General features: G+C 33.4%; 1 protein-coding gene across 24 annotated transcripts in view; it reads right to left on the reverse strand.

Annotated features, from left to right (window-relative positions):
• SOX6 (SRY-box transcription factor 6) overlaps positions 1-17,625 on the reverse strand; it is a 675,736-nt gene that overhangs the window by 279,734 nt on the left and 378,377 nt on the right. For all 24 annotated transcript variants that reach the window (XM_065944087.1, XM_065944082.1, XM_065944088.1 and 21 more), the window contains one exon: positions 3,555-3,644. In XM_065944087.1, the coding sequence (XP_065800159.1) occupies positions 3,555-3,644 (90 nt within the window). The remainder of the gene's footprint in view (positions 1-3,554; positions 3,645-17,625) is intronic.

Genomic DNA, 17,625 nt, shown 5'->3' on the forward strand with positions numbered 1-17,625 from the left:
AAGGACAATCATTTTCCTTTAAGTGTGTTTATACTCTTTTTATAACACATATGAATTTTATAAAGAGGGGAAAATAATGAAATATATAAATACACATTGCTAAGATACACTAAACCAATAGTAGCATGTTTTTCATTTCTTTTGCTTTTTTTTTTTTTTTTTTTAATTTATTTTGTGGCTGCACCGCATAGCATGCAGGTTCTTAGTTCCCCAAACAGGGATAGAACTCGACACCCTCGTAGCAGAGACATGGAGGGCTAACCACTGAAACACCACGAAATTCCCCAGGTATGTTTTTCTTGGAGATAGTATTTAAATCACCCTAAATTTTCTGAATAATTAGAACTAATTTTGGTGACTAATAACTGACTTGATCTTACCTACAATAAAAGTGTGTGTTGAGTTTTAGTAGTGGCTCAATGAAACTACTTGAATACTACTTTAACTAAATATTTTTTGTTTTTTTATCATATTTTTGGAATCTTTTTATATGATTATGTTGACAAAATATAAAGATGTAAAAACAGACACTAATGTAGAGAAAATAAAAATGAAAAATTTAGTAAGAATCTTATCTTCTATGCCCATAAAAACAGAGCAGCACACAAATGAAAGTTCACATTTTACAAACAGAATCCAGAAAAACAAAAAGTTAAAGAATTTGAAAAGCCTGATTTTGCATGTTTCACTTTTGAGATTTCGACTACATAAAACTAGTACAGTTTTTGCATTTTTGAATAAAAAATAAAGAAATATAGAAAGTGGGATTGGAAAGATAACTCAAATCATAAAAACTTGATGCTGAATCATAACATAATAAAATGTTAGCTTCCACTTTACTGAAAGAAAACAAGACCCCCATCATTCATGCTGGCAAAAGCTTGCCTTTGCATAAAACATTTCTGTACTCACTGTCATAAAACCAATGACTTTGGAAAGGGAAGAAAACAGAGAATGACGTGCAAAGTAGCACAAACCATGTTATTGCAGCTGGATAAAGAATATGTCACTAATGACTTTCTACACGTCAGTTATAAATTGAGTTTCTTTTTTTTTTTTTTTCCAAAATAGCAAATAGCCTTTATGAGTTCAAAACAGAAGCAGTGAAATTCAAAATACTACCCACTTTCCACTTGATTTTGATACTGGATTAGTTAATAGAATGTTATTAATTATTCCTTGGAAAAGATACGACTACCCTTTCTCTTCATTTGAGGTGAACATAACATGTCTGAATACTAGGCAATATTCTGTAATAAATTCAAAATAAAATTTTCATCAGATAGTTATCACCAAATGTTCATCTTAAATGAGAAATTATCCATGGGAATATTCACCTGAAGTCATTTGATAAATTCAGAAAACTAATGTAATTAAGTTCTCAAATTGTCAGTTTAAGTGACAGAGTGATAGATAGAGTGATGACTATCTACAAGGGATGACTGAGAAAAGTAATTAATGACAACAGATTCTATCCACAAAACCAAAGCTAGTGATACAGTACTTCATCTCCATAAAGGAATCAACAAGAGGGAGCCAGGTAAAAAGTATAACTGCTTAACTGATAGGGCAGCTTAATTTTGTAATGGATTGGGACTGCCCACTTCTTAACTTGTTTCAAAATAATAATGCCAATCATTTATCTTTAAAATAAGGATGCTCATGCTCAGCCAGGTTAGATATCATGAAATTTTAAGTCCTGTGAAATCTATTTGAGATTAATTAACCTAAGAGCCTATGGGCAGTTAATAACAACCACAACTTTCCCTCATGAAGGTTTTCTTAAGGGCAAGCAGTTTTAAAAGCTTTGCATATACTAATTCTCTTAATGAGCCTTGGTAGGTACTTTCATTGTGTGTGCTCAGTTCATATCTGACTCTTTGTGACCCCATGGACTGTAGACTGCCAGGCTCCTCTGTCCATAGGATTTTCCAAGCAAGAAAAATGGAGTAGGTTGTCATTTCCTCCACCAGGGGATCTTCCTGATCCAAGGACTGAACCTGTGTCTCCAGCATCTCCTGCATTGGCAGACGTATTCTTGACTACTGCACCGCTTGGGAAGCCCAAGTACTTTTACTATCTCATTTTAGATACAAGGAATTCAAAACATTGAAACCTTCAGTGGCTTGCCCCAAGTCACTCATCTAGTAAGTGACAGAGCCAGAATTTGAACAGGGAACCAGGCTTCAGAATCCAGTAATAAATATAAACAGCACATTCTGTAAACTCCTTGTTATAGTTACTACAGCTGATCATTTTTGACCAGCAAAAAAATTCAAATTAGTAATTTGGATTCATCAGTTCAGTTCAGTTCAGTCGCTCAGTTGTGTCCGACCCTGCGACCCCATGAACTGTAGCACGCCAGGCCTCCCTGTCCATCACCAACTCCCGATGGGAGTTGGGACATCACCCAAACCCATGTCCATTGAGTCTGTGTCCATCTCATCCTGTCGTCCCCTTCTCCTCCTGTCAATCTTTCCCAGCATCAGGGTCTTTTCAAATGAATCAGCTCTTCACATCAGGTGGCCAAAGTATTGGAGTTTCAGCTTCAGCATCAGTCTTTCCAATGAATATTCAGGACTGATTTCCTCTAGGATGGACTGGTTGGATCTCCTTGCAGTCCAAGGGACTCTCAAGAGTTTTCTCCAACACCACAGTTCAAAATCATCAATTCTTCGGCATTCAGCTTTCTTTATGGTCCAAATCTCACATCCATACATACTGGATGTGAGACTACTGGAAAAACCATAGCCTTGACTAGAAGGATGGACCTTTGTTGGCAAAGTAATGTCTCTGCTTTTCAATATGCTGTCTAGGTTGGTCATAACTTTCCTTCCAAGGAGTGAGCATCTTTTAATTTCATGGCTACAATCACCATCTGCAGTGATTTTGGAGTCCAGAAAAATAAAGTCTGACACTGTTTACACTGTATCCCCATCTATTTGCCATGAAGTGATGGGACCGGATGCCATCAATTAAGCTACTATAATTTCAAAGGGAAGAACTAAAATCATCTTATTTAATTTGTTCATTTTTGACATAACATTTTTTTCATACTTTTTTGTTCAGCAAATGAAACTATGGGCTTCCCCTGTAGCTCAGCTGGTAAAAAATCCTCCTGCAATGCAGGAGACCCTGGTTCAATCCCTGGGTTCGGAAGATCCCTGGAGGAGGGTAGAACAACCCACTCCAATATTCTTGCCTGGAGAACCCCAATGAACAGAGGAGTCTGGCAGGCAAAGAGTCAGACACAACTGAGTGACTAAGCACAGTACAGCTAAAGCTACTGTTTTCCTTCTGTGCAAAGGAGGAAATTAATGAAGTAGTTTGTTCTGTAAGTTATATGCTTATAGACTAAAAAAAAAGGCAAAATTTTCATTCTATAAACATTACAAAAGAATAAAAGTTCAGGAACACACTATATATTTACCCTCTCAAATACAAATAAATATTAGAGGTAAGAATTTAATGTTAGGGTACAGAAGATAAGCAGATGTATTGTGGTACAAAAAAACATTTCTACATTGATATGTTTGATATTTTGTATACTGTACCTTTAATTTCTCCGAGAAGTTCACTGGTATTTAACCTTTCCATTTTTTCCTTCCAATCTTTTGAAAGTAGTTTTTCCATGCAGGAGGAATCTATTAAAATAAAAAAGTAAGTATTAAAAATATTATACATGTTTTAGATAAGTATTAAAATGTTACAAATATAGAAGTCTATGGAGTTAATGGAGAAATTCTATCATTCAAAAATGATCAAAGATTTTTTTGTTGTTGCTGCTTTAACCCTAGGATATAGACAAGTATATTATTCTATCTATTATAAAATACCACAACTAAAATTTTTTTTTGCTGGAAAATTATTTACAGTATTCCCAGGAGAAAAAAAGACAATGCTCAATAATCTTATCTTGGTATTATGATTTTAGCTAATTAATATTCAGGCAGTCTTTATCATTTCTTTAGACTAATGGAACAGAACAAGGAGCGTTTTTCTACAAGCTTAAGTTTAGATATTATCCCTTTTAATTCAGGTGATTTTTTTTTTAAGTCCAAGCAAAATCAAGGAAGAATGACAAATTTTCGCGTGAGAAGAGAATAATCAGCCTACAACTCCGTGTTCCTTAAAAAGGAGATACAGAGATGGCAGCTTCTGTAAACACCCATTCAGAGTAAAGTGCAAAGAGAATAAAGCCAAGGTATTCTCTGCCCCCCAGTAATAAAAACAGTTAAAACCTTTATATAAAAAGAGACGCATGATCTTTTCAAGAAGATCCTTATTTAAACGTTATTTGACCTACTGTATTTCTAAACAGTGTACTAGATTTTGGAAGTTATTACACTTGTTTCTATAAGATTAATAAAGCTTAGAGAAGTTTACATTTAAGAATGTTCTAATAATTAGCAAATTTTTATCAATGAGTTATTTTTTCTCTGACCAGGTAGATTTGAAACTGAAGCTACTGCTTATAACTACTTACTTGCATCTTTTAAGTCTCAAATTTTAATAAACAGGCCATGTTTCCAAAAAGGAAAGCAGATTTAAATACTCAATCCTTGTGCAAAGCATACTCCCATTATACTTTAACATTCTAAGTGTCAAAATTCTGATAACCTCTTTTTAAAATTATATTTAAAATACTTATTTCAACTCCAAATGTTTTTTCTCTCCCATATCAGTACCTATCTCTTTAGCATTTTCCCTTTCATTTTTTCTCCAACTTCTAAATCCTCCTTGAATTTTTCAGAATGACAGTAAGGTTAAGATGGATCTAAAGGGTTTCAGAAGCTTGATAAGCTTAGGCAAAGACAGTGAGCCCTTGGGTAAGAGATGAGAAGACCACTGCATGGTTAGAACATATTGGCGAAAACAATTAACATTTGTCCATGACATGATCAATCAATCAAGGAATAGATGGAATCCAGATCAGTGTGTTGGGAAACGGCTGATGAAGAACTAGCTATCACAGGAGCCAAAGTTCTCTCTAAGTAGAAGTCAGCCTGATTCTATTAAGTGAAAGCTCTTTGCTCCTTCCCTTACTTCTTCCCTTCTTTCCTTTCCTCCTTTTCTTCCAGGCTTTCCTATTAATTATTTTCTTAGGCTTAAACAAGTGATCTACCACTGTGATTAAAAGTTGGATTCTGAATGACCTGCCAATAGGGTCTCTATGCATATGTATATGTTCAGTTTGCATTTAATTTCCAAAATATTCTCTTGGATTTTAATTCAGAAACAAGGTGTATACATTGTTCTATACATATTTTGTTTCTAGGATAAAATCAAAGAAAAGATAATGTTAGGTGTGGGGGTTAAGAAAGAAATCTTCAAAGTCATGCCTATCAGAGATTACTTTTCCTCAAATCAGGTTTAAATTTCTGGATATAACATTAGGTCATATGTAAGAATAATCAACAAAATGTCTTCAACTTCCTCTCCTACTCAGTTTTGTTACTTTTTTAAAATACTTTTTCACATATATTACAACATCATACTAAACTGATAATCACTGATATAAATGCTAAAGCATAACTTGTTTGGTTAAAATTTGAGTTGAGTCGACATATTATAATGATCAAGACAAAATCTCAATTTACTAGTAATGATCGAAAATTCAGAGCAAGTTCATGAACTAGGATTAGATATACACTAAATGTAAAACAGGCTAAAATATGTCTCTCATTTCTATTAATAGACCTGAAATCTTTCAGAGCTCCAGGAAAAGAATGCTAAAACTTCATAGGAGAAAACAGAATTATATGGACAACATGAACATACACTTCAAATATTTATCAAATATGTTTGAAGACACAGCTTTATATAAGAGCTAGTCATTAATTAAATGGTTAATAAATTAAAAACATTCACATTTCTATTAGAAAATTAATCCTCACCATAATGCTGAGCTAATGTAGCTATATAAATTCTCATTTTAGTAGAAGAAACTGAAAGGAAAAAAATAAAGCAGTCTTTGCATGTCTATATTTACAGCTCATGAAAATAGTAACGATCACTGATTGTCTTTATCTGCAGGGCAATAAAAGTCAGGACATACCACTTTATCAACATTCAAAACTGTGAGAAAGTCTCTTGAAAAACAGGTTTCTCACCTAAAATCTATTTGCCAGCCCTCTAAGGTCATACATACACAGTAAGCACTCAGCACATTCCATAATGTAATGTAAAACAAGTAAGGTGAGAGAAGAAAGTCCAGAAGATGCATGTTGCTATTAAATACTACATAGGCAGAGGATACTACTGCCTCTACCAAGATGTTTCTGACTTGAAATGAGGACATATAAAATAGATAAAATTAAATGAAATTTATATTTTCAAATTTACCATTCAAAATAATATCCAGGTAAGGACAAAAATTAAAAATCAAGTATTCATCCTCCTTGTGCCACATACTTCAATTATATTACTAGGACACTAGCTTTACAGAGGTAGTTCATCAGATCAGACTTTGCCCCTTTCTGACCATGCACAAATGCAAAAATCAAAGAGGTCAAAATAAGTAAAGTCCAATTTGCATTATGTACAGGGAAAGATTAAGCCCATGTTTGAATTCAGTACTCATGCAAGATTCCAAAGAATCCTGGAAAAAAAGAACAAAACATCACCCAGAATTCTTGGACCACTCTACACAGGAAAATATGTTTTACATGATTGACTGGTAAATATCTAATACAGTTATGGCAGTGCCACAGTCCTCAAAACAATGAAAAAATATACAGTGTATTTCATTATCTGAGTTTGACTACTCAAATTTTAGTGTTTTAACTGAGTTGTCTTCAGCTCATTAGGAGAAGACTAATTCAGTTAATTAAAATACCTTTTGGAAATTAAGATAAAAAACTACAACATTATACTATCACAATATTATAGTATGTGTCACCATAATATGTACATATTAAAAATGAATGTAAACCTAACACTTCAGCATAAAAGTGAAAAATACCAAAATTAATTCCTATTACTTTGAAAGAATTAGTGTCCATAAAACAATACATAATTAATGAAATGTAAGAGTTTATTATATTTATCTTGCCCAGTTTTTATAAATAACATGAGAAAAATACCACTACCAAAAGTTAAGAGTTGAACTTCAGTTCTTATTTATTTTTAATCAAGGATGTAAACGGTTTTGATATGCTATATAATTCTCAGCTGCATGGCTATGTTTTCCCTTTTCCTTTGCAAATCTAAGTTTTTCTATTTCAATAAACTTTTTCTAAGGAAAAAAGGAAAGATATAATTCAGAACTAACATGTTATAAATATCTAGCATAATGGATTGCAAAGCAATATTTCTGCTCCTTAAGTACCCAGGTATCAAACCAGTTAAGTCAGAAAAGTTTTATCATGCTAATAATTAATTTCACAGCACAAGAGAAATTTGAAATAAGAGTATGTAAGATATTTATTTCCTAATCTAAATAATGATATTTTAGGAACAGTTTTAAATTATTCCTAGTTAAACAAAGATTCAGTAGTATTATTAACTCTTACTGTAAGCAAAGTAAAGAGTCTAAGAGAGTAAATAAAGAAATCATCACTAAAACTAAATCACGGGGAACAGGAAAGGATAATGGGAAAATTTTTTTATTGTACTTTAAAACAATTTACCTGTGAGTAAATACTTATCATTATTCCTTTTACCTCAAAGTGATACTTAAAAGTTAGAAATGCTAAAACATTAGAAACATGACATAGAAAATAACTTTAAAATACTTTAGTAAGAAACAACAATGCCTGCTCCTCCTGTGTGCAGATTTCCTACTGCTTTTTTAACTTTTTTTTAAAGCAATCCCTTTTATTTTTACCACAGGAATCATAAATTTCAAGGGCAATAAATTTTCTATGTATCCAAAGAACAGTGAAAACTTATCAAAAGTATCCTTGACCTTGGTTTACAGCTAATTTTGATAATATATATTTATATCCCTGCTGATCATCAATCTCATATTTTTCATTAGGAAACAGAGATGCACATGGCAGTTACTGTACATTTTTCCACAGTGACAAGTGCTCCACAATACAGTGGGATAAAATTGGAGCTTGGAGAGCTTGAAGAGCACTCTTAAATTTTAATTAAAACCCTCCAAGCTCACTAAAATAATTAGACACTAAAATGCGCCAGTTTTATTTTGAAGTCACTGTAACGTACAGAGCACACTCCCTGATCGACTGTGCGTGCTCTCCTTCTCTTTCTCTCCCACTCTCCAGTGAAACAACTGATTTTCCAAATACGAACAAGGGGGTATAAATAGAGGCTGTTCTCAATCTTGCTCTTCATGCTGGGAAGCTGACAGAAAAGACAGTAGAGTGGGCTTCTCAAACTGCACCAAATGAACCTAGAATAACTTGCCTAACCAAGAGTTCGAATCACTGACAAACGGTAGATAAAATTCAGTCTTCAAGGAACACCACGAGTTATATCACTGATCTTTTTTGATCCAAAAGCCAAACCTTTAACCTCTTAAATGTTTTTGCTATCTTAAAATATCTCATACAATGCTATATTCCATCCTATTTTTAGCCAAGCAGCAAGAGAAAGCATGCCTTTCCCATACAGCAGGGCAATGATATAAACATCAACACAGATGCTCTGCCAGGAAGAGCTGGACTTCTCAAGCACTTGATCATTAAGGAATGCACCAACTGTTTTGGATAATCTCGTGCCAGCTCCCCTTTTGCTCCACACTCCCCTCTGGGAGTGGCCAATCTTGTCCTGGTCCTAATTTTTCATTTTACTCCTCCATAGCCTCCCCCCCATCCCCCAAAAGATGAGAAATGGCATTTATGCCTAGCAATGAAAAAGCAAGCTCACTTCCCCAAACAGACCAAAACTTTCAAACAATTAACCCTCCCCTCTTCTTTCAGATAAATTACTAAGTATAAAATGCAATCTGTTTCCTTTGTTTATTCAATATGAACAATTTGTAAATGACTCAAGGATAAAATTCAGAAAATGTTGTGCTAAATTAGAACCATTATAAACATGCTAATGACTCAATGCTTGAGTAAAACATGCATGATCGGTGTGAAGAAATAGATTTAGTTCCTGTGAAATTCTGTTGTGCTGCTTTAAAATGATTTGGTCATTAAATCAAATATATTCCTTCCAGGAAAAATGTTAATTCTACAACCACTTTACTAGATAAAATACTGTGAGTGTCTCGGTATGTGTGTGTCAATGGTAGCTATTGAAAATGTCATTTGAACTCTTAGATGCACAATTTTGACATGTTTATAACAGGAGAAAGCCCCACATTTAAGAGCTGCCAGAAATACATATATAGACATCATCACATTAATTTCAATATTCTTTGTACTGTTTTGATCTACCAAAGTCTGATAATGTTTTATAGGGACCACTTAAAACTGGCACTTAACATACATTCATGGAACTCACATTGTTCTACATGTGCAGGTAAGAGGTATCTCTTTCATCTGCTTTCCAAAGCTGCTTAGCACCTAAAAGTATCAGAAGGATCATTGAAAACCAAATTCCTCCTGCATATATATCAAAGTACAACTGCTACCAATGACAATATAGAAAAAGAGAGGCAACCAGCAGGTGAATCAGAGGCTCACGGCCTCCTGCTGTAGCTGAGACTTCAATGATCACTAAGACTAAAACCCCATTTCAGAAATGAGGAAACAGAGTCAAGATATGGAAGTCACCTCCCTGACCTTGCCTTGCCCACAGTCAGTCGGTGACAGAGTCCTGGCTCCAGTTCAGTGCCAGTTTCACTGAAATGACTATTTAAATCATTACTTGACATCAGTTTTATAGTCTCTATGAGGCAGCTCTCAATGATAGAAAAAAATAATAATGTGTGTGCTAGTCAGTCAGTCGTGTCCAACTGTTCGTGACATTATGGACTGTAGCCCATCAGGCTCCTCTGTCCATGGGATTTCCCAGGCAAGAATACTGAATTGCTATTTCCTCCTCTAGGGGATCTTCCCGACCCAGGTATCAAATCCAGGTCCTCTGCACCACAGGCAGATTCTTTACCATCTGAGCCACCAGGGAAATCCCAGTGAAAAATTTTTTTCCTATTATGATGCATAGTAATAGAAAATAGTAGGAAAAATAATTATGTTCAATAATATAAAAATAATAGAAAAAATCATGTCTATTATTAATTTCTTCAGATGTGGAGTGAAGCACTCTAGTTCTCTAGACAGGGATGCTAAAAATGGTATTGCAATGAAAGTAGTGTTCAACAACCATGTCTCCCACACATACTCCATTAGGCTGATCTTCTTGTTCCTCCATATTGCATTTTCCATAACATCTTACCTTGTCTGAACTAAGAGCTTTTCTTTACCTGAAAGCATCAACTAAGGAATAGCTAAGATACTGCTTAAAAATACTGTTGAATTCAAACAGTAACCCCTTCCAGATTACAGTTTATTTCATGTACGCAGTGCACAGCAGTAAGTGCAGAGACTGATACTTTTCCATCACTCCACTGCCAAAGGCTAAGGTATTCAAATACAACACGGGACGTTGCTCTTTGTGTTCTACAAACGTTTGATTTCATTTTCACTCTTTCAATTACATATTTAACTGCTTTTTTAAAACTTCACAGGACTGTGGAAACAATAATTTTATGCATCCATTGTATCTTATACTCCTTCTTCCAATAGAATTTCTTTGGGTTATATTTCTGAATGCCAATATTGTCCCGATGAAGTTGTCAATCACAGTGCTTTGCAGTCTGCCTTGTTTGCAATCTACTGCTCTTCCCAGACACAGAGGAATTTGACCCCGTCAGAATTCTCTCCTGAAACGATCTAGAAAGGCTCTCTTTTGTTCAAGTTGAAAGTTATAAGCATGTGGGCCTAGGATTGTCATGGCCATTCTCCCTGGTACATGGAGTCTGTCAGCAATAAGAATGAATAATGCCAAAAATACTAGGAAATGTAGAGGAGCAAATAGGAAAAGATAGAGGGGAAATAAAATCTTTATATCATGTTAGCATAGTTACATTCTAAAAAAGAAAAGCCAAATTCTGCTCCTGTGATTCTTGATAATGTAAGCCAATATATTCCTGTTTTCGCTTACACTAATTGAGTTGGCTTTTTTAAAATAGCCAGTTGTAACTTTAAAAAATACTGAACAAAAACAAAACCATAACAAACACTGTCACAGCCTGTGCACATGCTCAATCACGTCCAACTCTTTGCGACCTCATGGACTATAGCCCACCAAGTTCCTCTGTCCATGGACTTCTCCAGGCAAGAATCCTGGAGTGGGTTGCTATTTCCTACTCCAGGAGATCTTCCCGACTCAGAGACCAAGCTGAACCTGCATTTCCTGCACTGGCAGGTGAATTCTTTACCACTGCAGGATATACAATTTTAATTCACTGAAAAACACCAATGCATTACCTTGTATTGCTTGAGTAAAACATTTATTATGCAAATCTTGAAATAAGCCTCTTGCTTTATTGAAAGATATGCAGCAATGTTAAGATAAAATACTGTAGGACTGCTATTTACAATTATTTAGCTATCTGAATTAGAATTTTCTGAACATGATGCAATCAATGTCTGAAGCTCCAATACTTTGGCCACCTGATGAGAAAGAGCCAACTCATTGAAAAAGACCCTAATGCTGGGAAAGATTGAAGACAGGAGGAGAAGGGGATGACAGAGGATGAGATGGCTGGATGGCATCATTGATTCAATGGACATGAGTTGGAGCAAACTCTGGGAAATAGTGAAGGACAGGGAAGCCTGGCGTGCTGCAGTCCAGGGGTCACAAAGAGTCAGATACCACTGACTGAACAAGAATAGCAAAAGTAGAAACTCAAGGTCATTAAACACAACTCCCATCTAAGATGAGCAAGCCCCAATTTCAGTTTCATATTCATCAAAGCAGCTTCATTGTTCTGGTTAGTTGACTTTACATTTAATGTTATAAAACAAAATTACAAAATAAGTCTTTACTGATAAAATATTCCTTCCTGTATATTTTATTTATGCATTGAAAATCCATAAGAAATCAATTTAAAACAAGGATATACTCAAGTTGATTCTAAGGGTCCTTGATAATCTTACCCTAGTGATTTATCTCCCACGATTTTTGCTACCTGAAACTGTTCATTCTTTTTAAATGAATTCACCAAACATAACTCACTCTTCTGTGCATGTCTTATACTTTTTTCACTTCCACACCTTTGATCATGACATCTTCCTAACATTAGAGTCTCCCCACTTCTTGATGCCTATGAAAAACACTCCTATTCTGCAGTACCTACATTAAATATCACCTCCTCGATCATGCCTTGATTCATCACTTGATGCATAAATTCTCACCCTCTGAAAAGCAAAATAACACTTGCTGAGCACATATTATCTCTCAGGCACTGTGCTTTTTATACTTTTTCCAGATATCAACTCATTAACTCTGAACTTCATAACTCTTTCTTCTCCATCTATCACTGCTATTACTTAACAATTTTATCACCATATGACTAAATATATAGTCAAGTTCATTCTATATTACCTAAGTTCCTTCATGATCAGGGAATGTTTCCAATACTACTTTGTGTTCTTCCAATTACTTAAGCTGTGAACATAGTAATTACTAAAACAAATTCTTTAATATACTAAAGAAGATCACTTTGTGTGTGTTAAACAGTGACAGAATGATGTTTTTTTAATTAACAATTTTGACATATAATTTAATATATATCACATAATAAAATCACCCATCTTAAATGTGTATTTGATGAATTTTGTCAAATTAAACACTCATGTAGCAGTCACCACACAAAAAAAATATAGAACATTTCCAAAAAGTTATCATATGCTCGCTCCCTTTCAGTCATTTACCCATAATCCTAACCCAGGTAACCATGGATCTGACTTCTATTGCTATAAAATAATTTTGTCTACTTTTGAATTTTATAAAAATGAAAGCATGCAGTATGCATACTTTTGGATATGAATCGTTTCAACTAGCATACAATTTTTGAGATTCAATCATGTTGCAACATGTATTAGGACTTTGATTCCTTTTGTTAATGGATAGATTTCCATTATACAAATACATCACAAATTGTTTATCCATTCACCTCTTTTTGGACATGTGGGTTTCTCCCACTTTGGGACCATTATGAAAATTCATTCTGAAGTCTTTTTATGAATATACATCTCTTTTTCCCTCTAAAAATGGAACTTGCTTTTAAAAGTGGAGTCATTATAAATCTGATTTTAAAAGAAACTGCCAAATAGTTTTCCATAAGGACTGCAACATTTCACACTTCCATCAACAAAGCATGGGAGTTCTAGTTGCTTTGTAGTCTCCTTAACACTTTTTAGTGTTAATACTTTTAGTCATTCTAGTGATTGTAGGATGGTATCTCATGTGGCTTTAACTTACATTTACACTTCCTTAATGACTATAGAATAAAACATACTTTAATATGCTTATCGGCCATTTATATATCTTCTTTTGTGGAGTGTTATTCAAATGTTTTGGCCATTTTTATATGCAATCATTTGCCTTTAGCTTGGTGAGCTTTAAGAGTTTTTTACATTTATATATACTTTATAAATTACATATTTATAGAATATAACTTATGTATTTATATGATACATATAATTTGTTATATATTACACATATGTTATTGATATACATAGAAACAGACATATATTTTATATATTTATGTAAATTCAAATCTTTTAACCTAGTCTACAGTATGCCTTTTTATTTTCACGAGGTATCTTGTGAGGAGTCACAGTATTTTATATTGATGTTATCCAGTTACATATCTAATTATAATTATCAAGGTTATTTTCTTTATGATTAGTGTTTTCATCTAAGAAATCTTTACCTCCACCAAGATCATGAAGTGCTCTCCTACATTTTATTCTAGAAGCTTTACAATTCTAGTTTTATATTTAGATCTGTGATCCAGTCTGTTATTTCACATGTATAAGTCTGTTTCCGGGTTCTCTGTTCTGTTTAATTGATTAATTCATTATCCTTACACTAATACCAAACTGTTGTGATTACTGAGCTTTATAGTAAGTCTTGTAATGACAAAGATTAAGTCCTCTATTTTTCTTCTTCCATTTCAAATTTGTTTTGGCTATCTTCAGCCTTGACATTTCCATTTGAATTTAGAATAAGTTTATTTGTCTCTCCATCCCCCCATCAAAATAAAACATCTTGGATTTTATTGGATTTGCCTTGAATCTGTTGGTCACTATTCATCCTTTATTATTTTTAATATAAATATTGAAAGCTAAGAAATTCCCTCAAAGTACTATTTTAATTTTATCACACATATTTTGTTAGGATGTGTTTTCATTATCATTCAGTTTAATATATTTTATACATTTCCTTGTTCTTTTCCTTTTTATATGGTTTATTTAGAAGTATGTGTTTTAATTCCCAAACATTTGATATTTTTGTTATCTATTCGTAATTTTATCTATTTGCAATTTATTTCCACTGTAAACAAGGAATATATTCTCCATAATTTCAGTTCTTTTATGTTTATTGACACTTGTTTTATGTTCTAGCATATGCTTTATTCTTTGAGATTTGCATATATATTTGAAAAGAATAACTTTTCTATAATTTTTAAGTGTAATGCTCTATCAATGTCAATTAGGTCAAATTGTTTGATAATGTTTTTCAGATCTTCTATATTCTTATGGATTTTCTGTCTTTTTTTTCAAATTTTGGAAGAGAAACTGAAATCTCCAACAATAATTATAGGGCTTTTTTTTTTTTTTTTTCAGTTTGTCAACTTCTGCTTCATGCATCTTGAGCCTCTGTTTTTAGATGCATACACATTTATAAATGTTATGTCTTCCTGATGATCTAGCTTTTTAATCATAATATAATATATTTTTAAAATCTATGGCAATATTCCTTTCTCTACAGTCTACTTTTATATTAATATAACCACTTCAGCTTTCTTATCATTAGTGTTTGCATTATCTTTGCTCACCCTTTTACTTCAAACCTATCTATATCTTTATATTTACTGTGTTTCTTATAGCCAGTGTATTAATTGATTCTTGTTTTTAAATCCAATCTGATAATTTCCATCTTTCAAAATTAGTACAATTAGTACATTTATATTTAATATAATTATTGTCAATAGAGTTTAAGTCTATGATTTTGCTATGTTTTCTTTATTTTATATTTAATTAATTTAACTTTTAAGAGTTATTTTTTCTCCCCTGTTGATTTATTAGTTGTACCTGTTTATTCATTATTCTATTGGTTGGTCAAGAATATGTATCTCTAACTTACAACAGACTATCATCAAGTAATATACCATGTAATATACAATGTAAGAAACTTAAAAATAGCCCCCTCTTTGGTGCTGTTGTTTTTAAACATACTACTTTTAAATGTTTTAAACTCTATAATACATTGCTAAATGTTTTGCTGTAAAGTAAATTATACCTAAATTAATTATACCTAAAAAAATTATATTCTAATGACTAGAAAATGTCTTCAGATTTACCATTTCCAATACTCTTCATTTCTTTTTAAAAATCTAGGCTTTCATCTAGAATTATTTTCCTTTAGCCTAACAAAATTTCATTAAAATATACCATAGAGAAAACTCACTGGCAGTAAATTCTCTGAACTTTTGTTTATCTGAAATGTCTTTATTTCACCTTCCAGTCTGAAGTATATTTTTAATAAATGTGGAATTCGAGATTATTTTTTTCCTTTTAGGACTTCAAAAGATGCCATTGCAATGTCTCTGACTTGTATTTTACTGGATGTGAAGTCGGGGATAATTTCCACCTTTTCCCCACTAAAAACAATGCCTTTCTGGTGACTTTTAAGATTCTCTTTCATTAGCTTATAGCAATTTATTTTAGTGTGCCCTGATATATATTTTTCTTTGTGTTTATCCTTCTTGAACCCAGAGATTTATATTTTTGACAAATTTGGAATTTTTCCAGCCATTTTTTCACATTATATATATCTATACATATATATATGACATGTATATACATATACACACATGTATATATGTAAGTTTGATATATCATCTCTAGGAACTCTAATTGCACATATGACTCACCATTACCTCTTAAAAGCTATGACGCTCTGTTTAATTTTTTTCCCCTGTCTTATTTCTCTCTGAGCTCCTGTCGGGATGATTTCTATTGCTCTGTTTTTAGTTTAACTGATCTTTTAATTGACAGCTAATTATTTAAATACTTCGATGATTTTTTTAAATTTAAGGTATTATATTTTTCACTTCTTGGATTTCTAAATGCTGTTTTTTATTGTTTTCATTTCTGTCTTCAATATGTTCATATTTTCCTTCAATCCTTGAGTGTATGTTGATTTTCAGTCATTATCTTCTAATTCTACTATCTCTTTAATTTCTCAATCTCTTTCTATTTACTGATTTCTTCTTCTTCATATGGCTACTATTTTATTTTATTGTATATTGGTAATATGTACACAGCCCCAACCAGTAACGCTGAAGAAGCCAAAGTTGAACAGTTCTATAAAGACTTACAAGACCTTTTAGAACTATCACCCAAAAAAGATGTCCTTTTCATTATAGGGGACTGTAATGCAAAAGTAGGAAGTCAAGAAACACCTGGAGTAACAGGCAAATTTGGCCTTGGAGTACAAAATGAAGCAGGGCAAAAGCTAATAGAGTTTTTCCAAGAAAACACACTGGTCATAGCAAAAACCCTCTCCCAACAACACGAGAAGACTCTACACATGGACATCACCAGATGGTCAACACCGAAATCAGATTGATTATATTCTTTGCAGCCAAAGATGAAGAAGCTCTATACAGTCAGCAAAAACAAGACCGGGAGCTGACTGTGGTTCAGATCATGAACTCCTTATTGCTAAATTCAGACTTAAACTGAAGAAAGTAGGGATAACCACTAGCCCATTCAGGTATTACCTAAATCAAATCCCTATGACTATACAGTGGAAGTGAGAAATGGATTTAAGGGACTAGATCTGATAGACAGAGAGAGAGCCTGATGAACTATGGACGGAGGTTCATGACATTGTACAGGAGACAGGGATCAAGACCATCCTCAAGAAAAAGAAATGCAAAAAGGCAAAATGGTAGTCTGAGGAGGCCTTACAAATAGCTGTGAAAAGAAGGGAAGCCAAAAGCAAAGGAGAAAGGGAAAGATATTCCCATTTGAATGCAGAGCTCCAAAGAATAGCCAGGAGAGATAAGAAAGCCTTCCTCAGCGATCAATGCAAAGATTTAGAGGGAAACAACAGAATGAGAAAGACTAGAGATCTCTTCAAGAAAGTGAGAGATACCAAGGGAACATTTCATGCAAAAATGGGCTCAATAAAGGACAGAAAAGGTATAGACCTAACAGAAGCAGAAGATATTAAGAAGAGGTGACAAGAGTACACAGAAGAACTGTACAAAAAAGATTTCACAACCCAGATAATCACAATGGTGTGATGACTTACCTAGAGCCAGACATCCTGGAATGTGAAGTCAAGTGGGCCTTAGAGAGCATCACTATGAACAAAGCTAGTGGATGTGATGGAATTCCAGTTGAGCTATTTCAAATCCTGAAAGATGATGCTGTGAAAGTGCTGCACTCAATATGCCAGCAA

Source organism: Muntiacus reevesi, chromosome 9 (assembly GCF_963930625.1).
Source record: "Muntiacus reevesi chromosome 9, mMunRee1.1, whole genome shotgun sequence".
Taxonomy (NCBI): domain Eukaryota; kingdom Metazoa; phylum Chordata; class Mammalia; order Artiodactyla; family Cervidae; genus Muntiacus; species Muntiacus reevesi.